The sequence below is a fragment of the Peromyscus californicus genome, unplaced genomic scaffold (assembly GCF_007827085.1).
Source record: "Peromyscus californicus insignis strain IS unplaced genomic scaffold, ASM782708v3 Scaffold_5__1_contigs__length_169319896, whole genome shotgun sequence".
In the NCBI taxonomy this organism is placed as follows: domain Eukaryota; kingdom Metazoa; phylum Chordata; class Mammalia; order Rodentia; family Cricetidae; genus Peromyscus; species Peromyscus californicus.
The window spans coordinates 75,685,607-75,699,561 of record NW_026294573.1 but is presented as its reverse complement, the minus strand read 5'-3'; the positions used below and the strand labels follow the sequence as shown (position 1 = coordinate 75,699,561).

The following is a 13,955-nucleotide window of genomic DNA, read 5'->3' as shown; positions in this document are numbered from 1 at the left end:
AAAGCTATCATTTCCAGTGTCAACTAGAGATTATTCTTAACAACTTCACATTAAGTTCCATAATAGGAGGTCTCTACAGTTTCATGAGTATGTTTACTTTCATCAAGGCTACCAAAGAACGTGCAGAAACCTTGTGTAACCCTCATCCTTCTAATCTCTGACTCCTTTGTCAAACCAAGATTTAGTGAGCTGGGCAATCTTGTTTTTAAGTCAACTGATCACACCTTTATTATGACTGCAAAAAAAATCTCTTCCTTGTAGTGCCTACTGTGGCATGTGGTAGAATTAACTGTGAGAGTGTGTGTGTGCCATGAAACTAGAAAACTGTGGCACCAATACAAATTTTGTCACAGAACTGACCAGTCATTTTTAGTAATTTTGCTGCATTTTAACATCTGTGACTTTGGCTCTTCCTCTATACTTTATTCACACCAAAATGAAGAATTGTTGAATAAAACTAAGAGACATGTCTTTTAGAAGAGTGAAGAGCATAAGCCTGCTGCTCAGAATAACTTAGAAAGATGTGTAATGATGGGTCTCACCTCTGATTCTTTGACCCAGTTACCTATGGGATCATTAGGTCAAGGCAATGATTTATCTGTCCAAAAAAAAAGCAGCTTTTCAACTCACATTAGCTTTCCATTCATTCCATCGATTGGAGAAGTAGTGAATTGATTAATGCAGTGGTACCAACAGATCATTTGGAACCAAGCCTAGTTTGAGAGATATTTGTGCAGAGAACTGCCCTGAAAATAGATTTAATTTAAGAGCAGCATATTTTATGTTGTCAAATCAACTGGCAGTGTACCTGAGGCTCCCACTTCAGGTACAAATGATCTTAAAGAAGGGAGGAAAAGCTAAACATTGGGGGGGGGGGGTGAAAAACAAACTTGATTGAGATGCTCAGCTTCAGCTTCCAGGTTACCAAAATAGCTGCCTTTACAAGGAGACTCATCCAGGTGACCTGAGTAGTGATGCCATCAACATCTGTCTCAGCAACTGGTTGAGAACAGAAGTACACCTCAAACTCAGCACCTCTACATTTCCAGGATTCTTGAGGGTTTCTCTATACTTGGCTCCTTTAACAGGACATTGCTAGCTGATCACAAGATTCTAAACAAGGTAACACTATTTATAATAGGAACAAAGGATACTATCCTAACATGACAAACTTTATACCCAGGATGTAAAGGTTTCACTAACAGAAGTCTTGGAAATTTGTTTAAAAGAAACAACTTAGGAGCAGACCATGCCTTGCATGCATTATGATCTGACTTTGAACCTCAGAAGCCACGTTTTTCTAAAAAAAAAGCCAAGGATGGTGGCTCATGTTTGTAATCTAAGTACTTGGCAGACAAGGGTCTCCAGTCAATCTAGCTTACTTGGTTACTTCTAGGCCAATGAGAGGCCTTTTGTAAAAAGAAAAAAAAAAGTGGATGATGCCTGAACAAGGTTGTTCTCTGGTCTCTAATTGCATGTATACACACATGCATCCCTCCATTCCACCAAACGTTCCATGTTAACATGTGTTTGCATTTTGGGGAAAAAAACAAGTATATTTCAGATTGCTGATTTTTTAATTTACTCATCTCCCCTTATTAATGTAATTATGAGTTTTTCTAGGCTCTCATTTCTATGTTGAAAGGGAATTCAAAACCCACCAATTGTGATTATGTCGGAGTTCTTATATTACTAAGTAATACTAGATTTGTTATGAAGTCTACCTTACTTAGGGCTTTTATTGGCTTCTATTACCATGACCATGGTAACTCTTAAAAAGGAAAATATCTAAACTGGCTTACAGTTTCAGAGGTTTAGTCCAGAATCATCATGGTGGAATATGGCAGCATGCAGGCAGATGGTGCTGGAGGAGGTGAGAATTCTACATCTTGATTCAAAAGCAATAGGAAGTACACTGAGACACTGGGCATGGCTTAAGCATATTTGAGACCTCAAAGTCCATCCCCATAGTGACACACTTTCTTTAACAAGGTCATACCTACTCCAAAATAATCCATACCTCCTAATTGTGCCACTCCCTATGAGCTTATGGGGAGCAATTACATTAAAACTACCACATTCTACTCCCTGGCTCCCAGAAGCTTGTAACATAATGCAAAATTCATTTAGTTCAACTTCAAAAGTTCCCTTAGTCTACCACAGGTTCAACAACATTTTAAAGTCCAAAGTTCAAAGTATCTTCTGAGATTCATGCAATCTCTTAACTGTAATCCCCTATAAAATCAAAATAAAAAAACAAAACAAAAAATAAAAAATAAAAAGCAGGTCACATACTTCCAACATATAATGACACAGGATATATATTACTATTCCCAAGTATAGGAAAGGGATAATAGTGAGGAAATACTGGACAAAGCAAGACAGAAAACAAACTGGGCAAACATCATACTCTGTGTCGCCATGTCTAATGTCAAAATGCTCTTCAGATCTCCAACTCCTTTCATCTTTGTTCACTGTAACACACTTTTTTCTTGGACTGGTTCCATTCCCTGTTAGCAGCTTTCCTCGGTAGGTATCCATGACTCTACCATCTCCAAGATATTGAGGTCTCCAAAAAAAACAACCCAGAATTCACCTTCACGGCTTCATGCATTGGCAACTTTAGGCCTCCATTCAGGGACAACCTTGATACATGCCTGGTCTTAGTGGCTTTCTTTAGTTGTTCCTTGACTCTAAAGCCACATGGCCAAAGCTGCCAAGTTCTGCTGCTTGCTGGAGTTGAAACATGACCCCCTAGTTCAATTACATCTTCACCAGCTTTCTGTTTTCCATGGTTTCCTTCACTGCCCAATCATGGCTGTCTTGGAAATTGCTCCGTAGACTAGGCTGGCCTTAACTCAGAGATCTTTGAATTACATTTCATCAGCTTTGTTTTCAATGGTTTTCTTCACTGCCAAAGTTTGGCTGCTCTAGAACTTGCTCTGTAGACCAGGCTGGCCTAAAACTCGGAGGTCTGCCAGCTTTTGCCTTCTGAATATCAGGGTTAAGGTGTGCACCACCACACCAGGCTCTAAACTTTTCTTTAAATCCTTTTCACAAGTTGAAATAGCTAGGTGGGATCTTGCCCTGAGGTCACCACTCACTTTAGTCCAGTTCTTAATCTGTTTATCTCCCAGAACACAGGACTTAGCTCCATTTAACTTCCTGATGTTCCTCTTTTCTTCAAATTGTAGATTTTTATTTTTCCTTGTTCAGCTTGCTCCTTTTAATTATACATCTTCATTGGAGTTTACATGACAGAGTTAATACTATTTTGAGATTTCCTCTAACAGAATTAATCCAAATCTCTTCACTTTATCTTCAGGCAGATTTTCCAAACAAGGGCAAAAAGTAGCCACATTCTTCTTCTCGAAAATATCACAAGATTGGCCTTTAGGCCACATACAAACATTCTCCTCAGAAACCTCTTGAGCCAGGTCCCTATAGTTCATCAAATCACATTCAGCACCACTGCCTTCCATGCTCCTACTAGTATGACCCATTAAGTAGAACTTAAAGCATCCCACTGCTTTTCTAACCCAAACTCCCAACGTCTAAATTCCTCCAAACAAAAGCATGGTCAGGCCTATCACAGCTATACCACAGTCTCCAATGTCAACTTCTGTTTTAGTCAGGGTTTCTATGGCTGTGAAGACACCATGACCACAGCAAGTCTTAAAAAGGAAAACATTTAATTGGATGGCTTACAGTTTCAGAAGTTTAGCCCATTATTATCACGGTGGGACATTGTGGCATACAGGCAGACATGGAGCTGGGAATTCTACATCTTAATCCAAAAGCATCAGGAAGTGCACTGAGACACTGGGCATGGCTTGAGCATATGTGAGACCTCAAAGCCCACTTCCACAGTGACAGACTTCATCCAAGGCCATACCTACTCTAAAAAAATCCATACTTCCTGAGAGTGTCACCCACCATGAGCTTATGGGGGCCAATTACATTCAAACTACCACAGAGTCTGTTTTGCTTACTCAAAGTTGGGGGGGGGCAGGAAAAGAGATAAACTTAAAGAGAGGGAGGAAGGGGGAGTAGGGAGAGAGGGAAAGGAGGAAAGAGGAAAGATAGAGAGCTGGAAGAAGGGGGGGGGGCAGATATAGGATTCTTTTCTCCCTGAAATGTTTCTGTAAAGATCACAGACTTATTCCAAAAACAAACTGAAATGACAGGCTTGGTACTTCAAGTATATTTTTTAAAACTTAAAAGAACACTTAAAATACAAATTCTGAACAGTTTTGCTTTTGCTTATTCTAATGGGCTTATTAAGGACAATGCTTTCTTCATAGCCAACTAAATTGCTCCAATAAGTGCATGTGTTGAACCCAAAAGTTCATTGGAAAAAAAGTTTATTTAAGGATACAAACTCAAAGGCATTAAAAGTGTCTAAATGGTACTATGACCAGGCCTACCCTTTTTCTTTTCATTGTACTTTGCAGATATTGCATTTTTAAAGGATGTTTTTAGTTGTGTAGGTGTGCATGCACATATGTAGGTACACATGGAGCTCAGTGGCTTTAGATCCCTTTGAATTGGTGTTTTAGGAGGCCACGAAACCTGATGTTGGTGCTGGGACCCAAACTCAGGTCCTTTGCAAGAGCACCAGCACATGCTCTTAACAACTGAGCAATAGCTTTAGCCTAGACACTGCATTGTAAAAACTGAGTTTGTGACAGTCCTTTTCTGACGTCTATACATGCTATCTTCCAATAGCATGTGCTAACATAATGTGTTTGTGACACATTTGGCGATTCTCTTACCTCAACCCTACATTTTTGATACAGAGTTCATGTTTACCAGGCTGGTTACAAACTCTACATAACCAAGGATGACTTTGAACCTTACTGAGATTAGTTGTATGATACTACACTCAGGTTATGTAGTCCTAGAGACAGAACTCAACATTCCTTGCATGGCAGGCAAGCACTCTATCAACTAGCTTCATCTCCAGCCCCTTAAAGTTTTCATTATTACTTTTTTATGATGTGATCTTAGTATTATAATTGTTTGAGGCACCTTAAATTTCACTGAAAGATGTACAGATTGCTCCAATCAGTCATTGCACATCTCTTCGCACCTTATCCCACTACCCAGCCTATTTATTCTGAAACACAATATTGAAATTGGTTTAATAACCCTCAGAATCTAACTGTTCATGTGAAAGTAAGAGTCACACAACTCCCACTTTCATTAAAAGCTAGATCTTTATGAGGAAAGCACGTAGAAAGCCACAATAGGTAAAGTCAGACCAACACACAACAAACTTTAAGCCAAATTGTGATTGCAAAGATAAAGTTCCTGAAGGGAATTAGAAGTGTTACTCCTGCAACTTAAGAACAGAAAACAGCCTTGTTGCTGATGTTTAGAAAGTTTTATTGTCTGAATAGGATGATCAAGCCAGCTACATTTGTCTAAGACAAAACCTAAGCCAGAACAAGGCCTCACCCTTCTCTTAAATTCTATGAACCCTGATGGATGAGGAATCTTCAGAAGAAAAATTTAAAATCAGGAGAAGTTGGTTCATGACAGTGAGTGAAAGTCATATCCATGACATAAAAGTGCAAGGTGAAATAGCAAGTGCCTTTGTAGAAGCTAATGTAGGCTCCTTAGATCTAGCTAGGGTAACTACGACAGTGGCTGCATTAAACAAGACATTCAATACATATCCTTATATTGGAAAATGATGCTACCTACTATGTTCATAGCTGCAGAGAAGACAATGCCCATCTTCAAAGTGTGAAAGCTTCAAAGTACAGGCTGATTCTCATTAGGGGTAAACGAAGCTAGCAACCTTAAAGTGAAGGCGACACTCAATTACCATTCAGAGTATTGTAGGGGCTTTAAGAATCATGCTACACCTACTCCTTCCTCTGTAATCGGAACACACCTGGATAATAGCACATCTCTTTGCAACATAGCTTACTGGATATTTTAAGTCCACTGTTGTCAACTCCTGAAAGGGAGTCCACAAACAGGTATAAAACTAGATTCTCTTTAGTGACAATGTACTTGGTAACCCACAAATTCTGATAGAGATGTAAAATTACTTGGACTTTCACATCTTATTTAGGAGATGCTATAGATACCAGAGGGATTCCTCTGATGGATTTCGGCAAAGTACACTGAAAACAATTCACAATTTCTAAACACCATCATGAATTTTGTGACTTATGAGAGAAGACCAAAATACCAATATTAACATGAGTGTAGAGGAAACTGATTTCATCCCTTCTTGGTTACTTTAAGGGGGTCAAGATTTCAATAGAAATAGTAAATGTAAATAGTAAATATCTTAAAAAAAATACCAAGTAACATTAAAAGTAGAACTTGTAAATGTGACACAATTGCTTTAATCTCATGATAAAACTTAATGGCTAGAGTCTCTACTTATGGTTGACCAAAAAAGATTGCTCAAGATGGTAACCACTGGTAAAGAATTATAAACTTGGTTTAAATGTCAATAAATGAGACTCTTTTACAATCTTAGTGGATGAAACAGCTGCAGGGTTTGTGAGATTAATTCTCAGTCTTCAAGTTCTTCTCTGAGTATGAAGCTATAAAACAGCAGAGCAGCAGAAAAATATTTGATATAAAGAACCATCTATATGGTAAACTTCCATTTTGAAAAACTATAGTCACATAACTTTCAGTAACTACCAACCAGGGCAGTTAACAGCCATCAACCCTAAGGCAAGACCCTCCTCAGGAAAACAAATAAAAAACAAAACCCCAAAACATATGATGTTCTAAAGGTTAAGATGAATAGAAACATTTTTATCAATAACATTTTAAACTAAGGTATATACATTATTTTCAAATATACTATTTGTCTTAGGGTTTCAATTACTGTGATAAATCATCACAACCAAAAGCTTTAGAGGAAAGAGTTTATTTGGCTTACAGGTTACAGTCTATCATGGGGAAGCCAAGACAGGAACTCAGAGCAGGAAACTGGAGATGGGAAATGAAGCAGAGACTTTGGAGGAGTGCTGCTTACTGGTTTGCTCCCCCTAGCTTGCTCATCTTACCCTCTCCAGGACTACCTGCCCAGGGGTGATACTACCTACAGTGGGCTGGGCCCTCCCATATAATCATTATTCAAGAAAATGCCCCACAAATTTGCCCACAGGCAACCTTATAAGGGAATTCTTTTAAATTGAGGTTTCTCTACTGATGTAAGTCTAGCTTGTGTCAGGTTGAGAAAAACAAAACACTAATAAATAAACCAGGACACCCTTGCACTGTTACTATAAACATAATTTTCAAATGCACCCAGACACCAGATCAAACCAAGCCAAACCAAACCAAAAAATATTCACTTCATTACTGTAGTCCAGACTCCTGCTTATGTTTATGCAAGCAATCCTAATATCCTAATTAAACTCAGTGGGTCATTAAAAAAAAAAGATAAGAGATGAAAAGATATCAGAGGATGTATAATCAAAATATTTTAAATACATATATAAAATTATCAAAAAAGTTAAAATACTTGCTCAACATAGTACTCAACACTAATTCATACTGAATAGTATCTTTCTACTTTGAAGAACCACCTAAACATACCTTTGCACAGGCACCTCAGTATTTCAGAGAACACCTAAAAAACCAAGCCCTGACAACAAGCACACATTTCTCTTATCCAAAATCATCCCAATTCCAATCTAGAATACTTATAATACCTATAGGCAAAGCCATCAACAGTTTTTCTTTTTGAATTTTTCTCAAATATTTTGATATTTACATCTTTAATTATGTACTGATATTTGGTGGATAAAGGTAACTCCTGCTTCTTTGGAACTACTCCACCTGTGAGAGAGCTGGGGAGAAAATCTTTTCACTCCATCACTGCTCTGATGAAACACGGACGCAAACCCACCGGTTGGTTTCAAGGTTTACCAACGAAATAACAAATCAGCAGCTCTCACTCAGTGAAGGACATAAAGAAACTCTGGAAAGCATGAAAAACTTTCAAATCTAGTTCCACGTATCTATCCAGGGTTTAGGCTGGCAACAGCTATTGATACGATTAGAAAAATAAAAAGAACTACTTACTATAATAATAAAATAATTTATTTCATTATTGGCCTATCATTTACTCCATTTTAATAACTTCTTAAAACTGTCATCTTTCAGTATAATTCGAATTACACACAACCTTCCTGGACAAGACATGGAACCATTTACTTCCAGGGGATTTATTTGTCCCTTTATAACCTGAGGGGAGAAAACCATAAACATCCATGGCCAAAGAATGGCAGCTCATGTTGTCACAGTCTTCTCAGTATGTCCTATAATGAAGTGCATCCTTGTCCACGGCTGCCAAGAATATCCACCACCACAAGGCTGGTTTTTTTCTGCCTTGCAGCTGTTAACTGCTGGTGCTTTCAAACAACTCGGTGGGACTTCCCTCTGGGGTCTGCCAGGACAACTACACCCCAGCAAGCAATACCTGAAAAAAAAGGAAAAAAAAGTGCCTTTGGTATATTGCATTTTAGTTCACCCAGTGCTCCGTCTATAGCATTTTATTTAACCACCGCATTGCTGAAAGACAGATCATTTGTGCACCTTCCTTACAGGACAGGGAGCAAAAAGGCGCTCCTGTCCCCCCACCTTCCCGCCCCCACCTCCCTAGCCCCTGCCCCCCATCTCCCTAGTCCCTGCCCCCATCTCGCTAGTCCCCGCCCCTCACTTTGCCCTCCTCCCTAGTCCCTGCCCCCCACCTTTCCTCACCTCCCTAGTCCCCGCCCCCCACTTTTCCTCACCTTCCCTAGTCCCCGCCCCCCATTTTTCCTCACCTCCCTAGTCCCCGCCCCCCACCTTTCCTCACCTCCCTAGTCCCCGCCCCCCACCTTTCCTCACCTCCCTAGTCCCCGCCCCCCACCTTTCCTCACCTCCCTAGTCCCCGCCCCCCACCTTTCCTCACCTCCCTAGTCCCTGTCCCCCCCACCTTTCCTCACCTCCCTAGTCCCCGCCCCCCACCTTTCCTCACCTCCCTAGTCCCCGCCCCCCACTTTCCCCACCTCCCTAGTCCCCGCCCCCCACCTTTCCCCTCCTCCATAGCCCCCGCCCCACCCCGCTCACTGATGCCGACGACCATCTGCGCTATGGCGCCTGGATTGGGCGGCATTCCCTGCTTCATGGGCCTCCTGGCCAGCAGGTAGACGTAGGCGCCCGCCCCCAAGAGCGCAGACCCAGAAAGCAAGCGACAGCTCCAGCAGTTTTTAAAAGCAGAGTCCTGTGCGAGGGAGGCCGGCGCGGAGGCTTTCGCGGGTGGGTTCGCGGGGGCAGCTATGGATGAAGACCCAGGAAGCTCGGCATTCCCCGACCACGAGGACCCCATGTCAGAAGGGTGAACAAGCCGCCGAACCTTTGCTTTGAACTGACGTAAAACGCTGCCGGAAAGCAGTACGCTGGCGTAGAAGCCGCAGGAGGGCTTCTGGGAAATGTAGTTGCGGCGTGCTAGGAGGCTGGCGGAACAGGGCGGAGCTGCTTCTGCCGCAGAAGCTTTTGGAGCCTGTAACCTAGAAGTCTAAAAGCCCAGGCTGCCTCAGCCCGGTATTTTAGAAACTGTGTTTTACACTACATTCTGAAAGTCTAGATTTCAGTCTCCTTAGAGGAGAAATATGGATCTTTAAGCTTCCTGACTAACACAAACTAAGATCTTGACATGAGGTATAAGAATCAAAGACTACATTTCATACGTTCTTATCCAAGGGCTTACCTATGGCAATTCTGTGCATTACGCCGTTTCTCAACATGCTAGTTTTCTCTATGGGAAAACTGGCACAGCTATGTTACAAACTATGGCACAGCTGTAGTTACAAACCAGCCTCTTTAGATCAGTACAGACCCAAAGTTTTCAAGTTATACATACTGTGAAAGAAATATGATCAAGATATTAAAAATGTGTTTGAATTACCTGGATACTTTCAATCTCCCTTTGTTTATTAAAGATGCGCTCTCAATTTTGTCATATTCATGATTTTGGTTCTCTTCAAGAGAAAATTCGTTGCAAACTCCAGTTAACGACATTAGGTGTGAGATTGTTTTCACAGTTTTGCATTTTTATCATCCTCTCAGAATGCATTGGAAAGGACTGAGGAGATGGCTCTGTGGTTAAAGTGCTTGGAGAGCAGAGAGGAAATGTAAGACAAGTTCAGATGCCCAGAGCCAACATAATGCTGGGTGGGCATGGCAGCACATCTATAATTCTATCAATCAGATGAAGGTGAACCCCAGAAGTTGTCTAGCTAAACTAGCCACGACTTTGAGGTCTGGATTCAGCTGAGAGCCCTTGCCTTAAAAACATAAGATGGAAAGCAATCGAGGGAGACCCTCGACACCAATCTCAGGCCTCCACATTCACCTGGGCCCACATAAAAATCTGCACCCACACATGTGAACACACATACACGCATACCACACATACACACACACAAAAATGATTGTTTCATTCTGATTGCATCTTTGCAAATCAACAGATTTCACCACTCCTGTCTCAGCCCCCTTTTCCTTTTCTCTGCTTACAATTGGCTATACATTTCTTGTCCTAGTTGATCTCACGGGTTATTAGTAAAAAATAAATTCTTAAGTTGCAGTTCCCTCTGAATTGACACCTTCTAACCTGAAGGGAGAATCATAAAGACTCAGGAACTAAACAAAATATACAAGGCTCAGGAAACACACTGGTCATTTCCTGAAACAAGATTCACAACGCCAGCCCTAAGGTTATATATGTAGTAAAAATTGCGTGGGAGAGGAGACTGTGACCCACAGAGTTGGCCTACTGTGGAGGGGCCCAAAACAGCTTGACCACACACAGCTGCCATGACCAGCTTAGGGATCCAGACACAGCTTCTGTGACAGGCTTACTGGCAGGCAACACTCAGATCCAGGAAAAGCTAGAAGCTGACACTACCCAGGGATCTACCCAGGGATGAGGAAGTACCTAACATCCCAAACATTCTAACCATTAGATAAGGTGGCCAGATGTCCTAGAGTCTAGCACACACCTATTTTTGTTTTACAGATACCCGTAGACAATTGTCAGCCAATCAGGGTCCTGAACCCTGGAAATCCCCTCACCCCAACTTCTGCTATGATGAAAACCCTACCCTGTCAGGGCTCAGGGCTCTCTGCTCTCACCAATGCATGGGACAGACAGATCAATCCCCAGAGCTTGAGAACTTGAAAATAAAGGCTCTTTGCTTTTACATGAGGGTTTTGGTCTCCATGGTGGTCTTTTGGGGGTCCCCAAGATCTGGGCATAACACCTACGAATTGAGCAGAGTTCCAGAGGCACAGCTTTTATAAATGGCCCCATACTGGGTGTACCTTTCAGCAATACAGTTGCCTTCGAGTCACCTGTACTTCTGGAAGCAACTCAGTAAATTTACTGGTTCACTAAACTAAGCTTAGAGTCATTTCAGTAGTAGTGGTTTGTCCATCAGTGCTTTGTCTGGGATGAATACATTTTTGTTCTTATCTCCCAGGAAAAGTCACATGAGAAAAATGCATTTTAGACTTCAGGTGCTTTCTTTTAGAGAAAATGGGTAAAAATAGAGCAACAGATTTAAAATGATTTTCTCATTCTGATTAGCATTTAAAATGTATGTGTTGAAAAGGAATTTACTACTTTGCTTCCTAAAATGAAATGTGATGTTTAAAAAGGCTGAAAATGGAAAAAAATAAAATAAAGTCCTGGTATGTTTCTGCCAATGCAAAAGGCCAGATCAGACCAGATTGAAAACAGATAAATATGTTAGCATGGCTCCTGGGCTGATTCACCAGTCCCAAAAGTCAGGGCCAGAGAAGTCGCACACCCAAACTAAGGCAGGGAGATTTTATAGATCTTAAGGGAGGGTTGATGGTGTGCCAGCCAGGAGCTGGAACTGTGCCCAAGTATGGTCAAAAGCTAGATCCCTGGGTGCACACTTGGATGCCTTTCCTTTGTTCAGTTTTTCAGTGTGGGTGGGGTTGGGAAGTAGGGTAGTTGGGGTTTTCTAGCTTACGAAAGGGGAAGTAGGGGTTCCAACTGAACAACATGGATAATTAGATCAAAACAAAATTGTGAGAAAACTGGACTGACTGGCTGTTTAATTTAAAAGACTCCCTCTATTATAAGATAAATATGTGTGTGTAGATATACATATATGCATATTTTCTGTAGGTAGATATCTAGATATATATTTGCTCATATGTCCCCATGTATTATATCATAGAAAAACAAATATTCACAAATTTTGGTTCTATACCTTTGTGCTGCATATATCTATGTGGAGCCATGAAACACAGACTGTTTCTTATGTTCACTCTATCTCAGATTTCCTTATGTGTAAAAATGAGTTTGGAACCAAGTGCTAACTTCCCTGACTTAAAAATACTACTATTAAGAATCTCGTGTCTATTAACATCCTGCTAAATAACTTACCAGGTGATCTAACAGAATTTCAGTTAGAAATTCATGATTGGTGCTGCCACTTTTCACTGTGTCTTTTTAGAGTGCATGCAATTTCTTTTTTCACATGGCAGTGACTTACAAATGTTTTGATTAGACATTCTTAAGTAAAAAAAGGTACATACTAGCTTTGTGCATTGTTATTATTTATAAATTCTATGTAAATATGCTAATTTATAAGTATAAAGCAAGTAATAGAAATAGAAATTTCTGTATCTTATTATTGCAGTACATTGGCTTTTGCATAGTGTGTAATTTGAAATGACCTTATTCATATTTTATCTTCAATGTTAGCTTTTGTAGTACACTCATTGGAGAACACATCTTTAATTCTCTGAAGTAATGCTATCAAATGGGTTTCTTTTTATGATTTCACACAGAGAATTAGTCTTTCCTAGGGATGAGCCTCCTACATGGTTCTCCACTACCAAGTGGTCAGCCCTAAAAACAAATACATGCAAGCAACACTAAATGGACTAAGTAACCCTTAATCCCTTTACATTTTCTTGTGTGTATAAATGTGTGGGTGTGTGTTTGTCACAATTAAGATAGGCCATGATTTTGGGAGGGAGCAGGGTGGGTGGTATGAGAGAAGTTGGGGAAAGAAGAGGGAGGGGGAATTATGTAAATATTTTCACATATATGAAAATTTAAGAAATTAATGAAAAAATGAGCAAAGGAGTCATGTGCACATTAATCTATTGACAAATATCTATTATGCTAAATAACCTTTAATATAATGAAAAAAATAAGCTGTAACACACATTCAAACTGCCCAGGAATGAATCCAATTGATGAGAGAGAGGAGAGATACTGCAGGTGAGGGACGTCGAGATCATGATGGGAGGACGTGCAGAGATGACTGGCCACACTAGTGGAAGCCCTTGAACTGTGGACTGGTGGCTGTGGAGCCCCCATGGGACTGGACTAGGCCCTCTGGACACAGAAGATGGTTGTTTGGCTCGAACTGTTTGGGGGACACCCAGGCAGGGAAATTGGGATCTGTCCCTGGTGCATGGGCAGGCTTCTGGGAATCCGGTGTCTGTTGTGTGACACCTTGCACAGCCTTGGTGCAGTGGGAAGGGGCTTGGACCTGCCTAGGCTCAGTGTGCTGGGCTCTGCTGAATCCCCTTGGGAGACCTTGATTTGGGGGATGTGGGGATGGGGGTGGCTTGGGAAAGAGAGCTGGGGGATGGGAGGCGGGGAGGGGTCTGTGGATAGCATGAGGAGTGAATAGAAAATTTCTTAATAAAGAAAAAAACTAAAAACATATAAGCATAAAAGTGTAATGGGGACTATTTTGGAACAGGATGGGGACCAACAGGAAGTGGAAGAGAAACAAGAGAGGGTAATGATAGGGTGAATATGGTCAAAATATATGCATGTTTGAAATTAAATAATAAAAATCCATCAATGTTTTAAAAAAAACTCCCCAGGAAGAAAGAAGATTGTTTAATCTGTTTATTTAAGGTACTTTTCAATG

General features: G+C 40.8%; 1 protein-coding gene across 1 annotated transcript; it reads right to left on the bottom strand.

Moving 5' to 3' along the window:
* Window positions 1–6,888: 6,888 nt before the first annotated feature.
* On the bottom strand, window positions 6,889–9,405 carry LOC128097371 (distal membrane-arm assembly complex protein 1-like). The gene is made up of 2 exons (XM_052717828.1): window positions 9,097–9,405; window positions 6,889–8,464 (listed from the first exon to the last, which is right to left on the bottom strand). Exons 1-2 carry the CDS (start codon window positions 9,353–9,355, stop codon window positions 8,400–8,402), a joined length of 324 nt encoding a protein of 107 aa, XP_052573788.1. The 5' UTR covers window positions 9,356–9,405; the 3' UTR covers window positions 6,889–8,399.
* Window positions 9,406–13,955: the final 4,550 nt, after the last annotated feature.

Coding starts and splice junctions, on each gene's coding strand:
- LOC128097371 (XM_052717828.1), bottom strand. CDS start 9,355: ATGGGGTCCTCGTGGTCGGGGAATGCCGAGCTTCCTGGGTCTTCATCC. Junction 8,465..9,096: donor GCAGATGGTCGTCGGCATCA/GTGAGCGGGGTG, acceptor CTTTTTTTTCAG/GTATTGCTTGCTGGGGTGTA.